The sequence below is a fragment of the Chrysochloris asiatica genome, unplaced genomic scaffold, assembly GCF_000296735.1.
Source record: "Chrysochloris asiatica unplaced genomic scaffold, ChrAsi1.0 scaffold00396, whole genome shotgun sequence".
Classification (NCBI taxonomy): domain Eukaryota; kingdom Metazoa; phylum Chordata; class Mammalia; order Afrosoricida; family Chrysochloridae; genus Chrysochloris; species Chrysochloris asiatica.
Window position 1 is genome coordinate 1263738 of NW_006408914.1, and position 3782 is coordinate 1267519.

At 38.6% G+C, this 3782-nt stretch overlaps 1 protein-coding gene across 1 annotated transcript; it reads right to left on the bottom strand.

The window, feature by feature from the left end:
- Window positions 1–623: 623 nt before the first annotated feature.
- Window positions 624–2640, bottom strand: LOC102826107 (phosphatidylinositol 4-phosphate 5-kinase type-1 alpha-like). The gene is made up of 3 exons (XM_006876627.1): window positions 2602–2640; window positions 1334–1426; window positions 624–1241 (listed from the first exon to the last, which is right to left on the bottom strand). The coding sequence occupies exons 1-3, from the start codon at window positions 2638–2640 to the stop codon at window positions 624–626; spliced, it is 750 nt and encodes a 249-aa protein (XP_006876689.1).
- Window positions 2641–3782: the final 1142 nt, after the last annotated feature.

Below are 3782 nucleotides of genomic sequence, written 5' to 3' on the forward strand. Positions count from 1 at the left end.
TCCAACACTTCTGGAGTTTTGATATGAAACTGTCTGGCTTGAAACTGTGTGCGGTGCACTACTTGTTTCTTTTCCTTTAAAAAAAAATTAAATATAAAATAAATTAAAGGTTTGGAGGTGGTTAAACATCCTCACACCACCAAAAACCTTTACAAAAGGTATAGGGATCTTCTTGGAGGGACTGGAAAGAAAGAGTTTAGATAGGGATAATAAGCCAGTCAGTCTGTCCTGAGGGAATTAGGAGTCCATCTCCTGGTGAAAGGTAGATGAGGGGGAAGGAAATCATCAAATCCAGCAACCCACTTCTAGTACAAAGAAAGGGGTTTGAAAAAATGCAATTGTAGAAGTCAAGTTTAGCTAGTTGAAAATTCAAGCCACCCAACTCTGCAATGGAGGGGAAGCTGCTGTCCTCAACTGTCCAAGGCACTAGTAATAATGCCCATTCACGAGGAAGGGGAGAGGAGGTTCTTCTTCAGGAAGGAGACATAGGGTTCTCTAGCCTTCAATAAACTCCTTTTTCCATGACCAAGAAGGAGGAAACTCAGCATTGCTGGGCCAAAGGCTAACACCTTGGGATCATAGAGATTGTAAAATCTTGTTCCATGTCTTCTGAGGTTTTATGCTCAATGGGAGAACTCTGGTTCTATAATTTCAAGCTTTTCCAGGTGGGATGAACTTGTAGTTAGCATTTGCAAATCTTCTTCAACTATGGGTTTTGTGAAGCTGAGGTCAGAAATAAGTGAGTCTTCATTGATTTCCTCCAGAGGTGGAGTCTGTGGTAAAACATCAGGGCGACCAAGGTGGACACCTGGCTCCACTTCTGCCTTTGTGGTCACTTGTGCCTTGTGTTCCCCAGATACTGTAGGCTGGCAGTAGGAGTTGCCGCTGGAGCCTGCTCGCCGAGAGAAAGATGCACCAGACCGAAACTTTTTGGAAGGAGAGGGCTTCAAGGGGATCTTCTTGAATACTGTGTTGCACATGAAGCGCTGGAACCGTTCAGCATAGAAGCCTGGGCGATGCACTGATACGGTATCGCCATCATGTACCAGATCTTTCCAAGAATGCTCCAATTTCTTAATAAACCTATAAGACTGCAGAATGTCAATGATGCCAATATAAAGCAGCAACCTTTCTCCTTTACTATTCCGGGCAGTGATGCCACCCATGTGGTCATCAGTTTCCACCGTGCCACCCCGTTGAGCCTCGCCCTGAATGTATTCCATGGCTGTGGAATAGAGAGCCTTTGGGGGGGCTGGTCTGCGAGTGTCAACTGAGTATTGCGTTTCACTGTTTAAGGGTTCTCGTGTGCATGATCAATGTTGTGGATGGATACCAAAAGGCTATAGTCCATTATCTTGAAGCTCTGCAGCACCAAACAATCACGTTGCAGTACAATGCTGTCTGTGATAGGAGAATATCCAAGTGCCTACAAGAACAAGAAGTTCATATCATTGTTATTGAAGCTTACACACCAACAACTAAAGCCAGTGATGATTGAAATTGAAGAATTGTACCAAGTCCTTCAGTCTAAAATTGATCAAACATGCAATCAAGATGTATTGATAATTACTGGTGATTGGGATACAAAGGTTGGAAACAAAGAGGAAGGATCAGTGGTTGTAAAATACGTCCTTGGTGATAGAAACATTGCTGGAGATTGCATGATACAATTTTGCACAACCAATGAATACTTCATTGCAAATAACATTGTTATACAGTATAAAAGAGGACAATGCACATAGACTTCATGAGATGGAATATACAGAAATAAAAATGACTACATCTATGGAAAGAGATGGTGGGAAAGCTCAATTTTATTAGCTAAAACAAGGTCAGAGGTAGACAGAGGAACTTGCTCTTATGCAAATTCAGACTTAAGCTAAAGAAAATGAAAGCAAGTCCATGAGAGCCAAAATATGACCTTGAATATATCCCAAAAGAGTTTAGAGATCATCTGAAGAACAGATTTGATACATTAGACACAGAGATCAAAGACTAGAAGAGAAATGGGATGATATTAAGAACAACATATAGGAAGAAAGCAAAAGGTCATTAAGAAGACAAAATAAAAGGAAAAAAACCCCTAAAGTGAATGTCCTAAGAAACTCTGAAACTTGGTCTCTAGTGATGAGATGCTAAAACAAATGGAAGAAGTAAGGTGGTACAGGAGTTGAACAGAAAACTTCAAAGGTCAGCTTGAGAAGACAATGTCAAATATTATAATGAAATGTGCAATATCCTGGAGTTAGAAAAACAAAAGGGAAGACAACTCAGCATTTCTCAAAGAGAAGTGAAGAAAAAATTTAAACCTTGATTTGTGGTATTGAAAGATTCTATGGACAATATATTGAATGATGCAGAAGGCATCAAAAAAAGATGGAAATAATACACACAGTCACTTTACTAGAAATAAATAGTTGCTATTGAAACATTTTAAGAAATGTCTCATGATCAAGAGTCAATGATATGGTAGGAAGGTGAATTGAAGTCATTGACAAAGAGCAGGACCCTGGGCGTTGATGGAAAACAAAATACTTCAACAAACAGATGCAGCACTCAATGCATTCACTCATCTATGCCAAGAAATTTAGAAGACAATACCTGACCATCTGATTTGAAGAGATCCGTATTTTTGCTCATTACAAAGGAAGATGACTCAACGGAATGCAAAAATCATCAGGCAATATTATTGAAATCCCATGTGAGTAAAGTTTTAGTAATGATAATACAGAAATGTCTGCAACCATACATTGAGAGAAAACTTCCAGAGGCTCAAGTCAGAGTCAGAAAGGACATGAAACAAGGGATATCTTTGCTGACTTAGATTGATCTTGGCTGAAAACATTACCAGAAAGATGTTTACCTGTGCTTTATTGACTATGCAAAGGTTTTCAATTGTGTGGATCATGACAATCTATGGATAACATTGCAAAGTATGAATATTCCTAAATGCTTAATTGTGCTCATGAGAAATCTGTATGTATACCATGAGATAGTTGTTCAAATGGAATCGAATGTTTTTAAATTAGGAAAGGTGTATTCCAGGGTTCTTGTCTTTCACCATACTTTTTAAATCTTTATGCTGAGCAAATAATCTGAGAAATTGGGTTATATGAGGGAAAACGTGGCATCAAGATTGGAGGCAGATTTACTAACAACCTGCAATATGCAGATGATACAACCTTGCTTTTAAAAAGCAAAGAAGACTTAAAATACTTACTGATGAAGATAGAAGGTCACATCATTAGGTATGGGTTGCACCTCAATGTAAGGTTAAAAAAAAAAATTCTCACCACTGCACCAATAAACATCATGCATATAAAGGGTGAAATGATAAAAATTGTCAAAGACTTCATTTTGCTCGGATCAACCATCAATACTCATGGAAGTAGCAGTCAGTATATCAAATGACATATTTCACTGGTTAAATCTGCTGCACAGGACATCTTTAAATTGTTGAACAGCAAATATCTCAGTTTGAGGACTAAGGAGTGCACTGATCCAAGCCATGGTATTTTCAATAACCTCATATATATGTGAATGTTTTATAGTAAATAAGGAACACCATAGAAGATCTGATGCATTTGAGTTATGATGCTTGTCAAGAATATTGAAGTTACAATGGACTGCCCAAAGAACACAAAGATCTATGTTTGAAAAAGTACAGCCAGAGTGTTCCTTGGAAGCCAGGATGACCAGACTTTGTCTCTCATACTTTGTATATATTGTCAGGAGGGACAGGTCACTGGAGGAGAAAATCATGTTTGATAAAGCAGAGGGTA

Coding starts and splice junctions, on each gene's coding strand:
- LOC102826107 (XM_006876627.1), bottom strand. CDS start 2,640: ATGAGCAAAAATACGGATCTCTTCAAATCAGATGGTCAG. Junction 1,427..2,601: donor TCTTCAAATCAGATGGTCAG/GTATTGTCTTCT, acceptor TTGTTCTTGTAG/GCACTTGGATATTCTCCTAT. Junction 1,242..1,333: donor TAATGGACTATAGCCTTTTG/GTATCCATCCAC, acceptor GCCCCCCCAAAG/GCTCTCTATTCCACAGCCAT.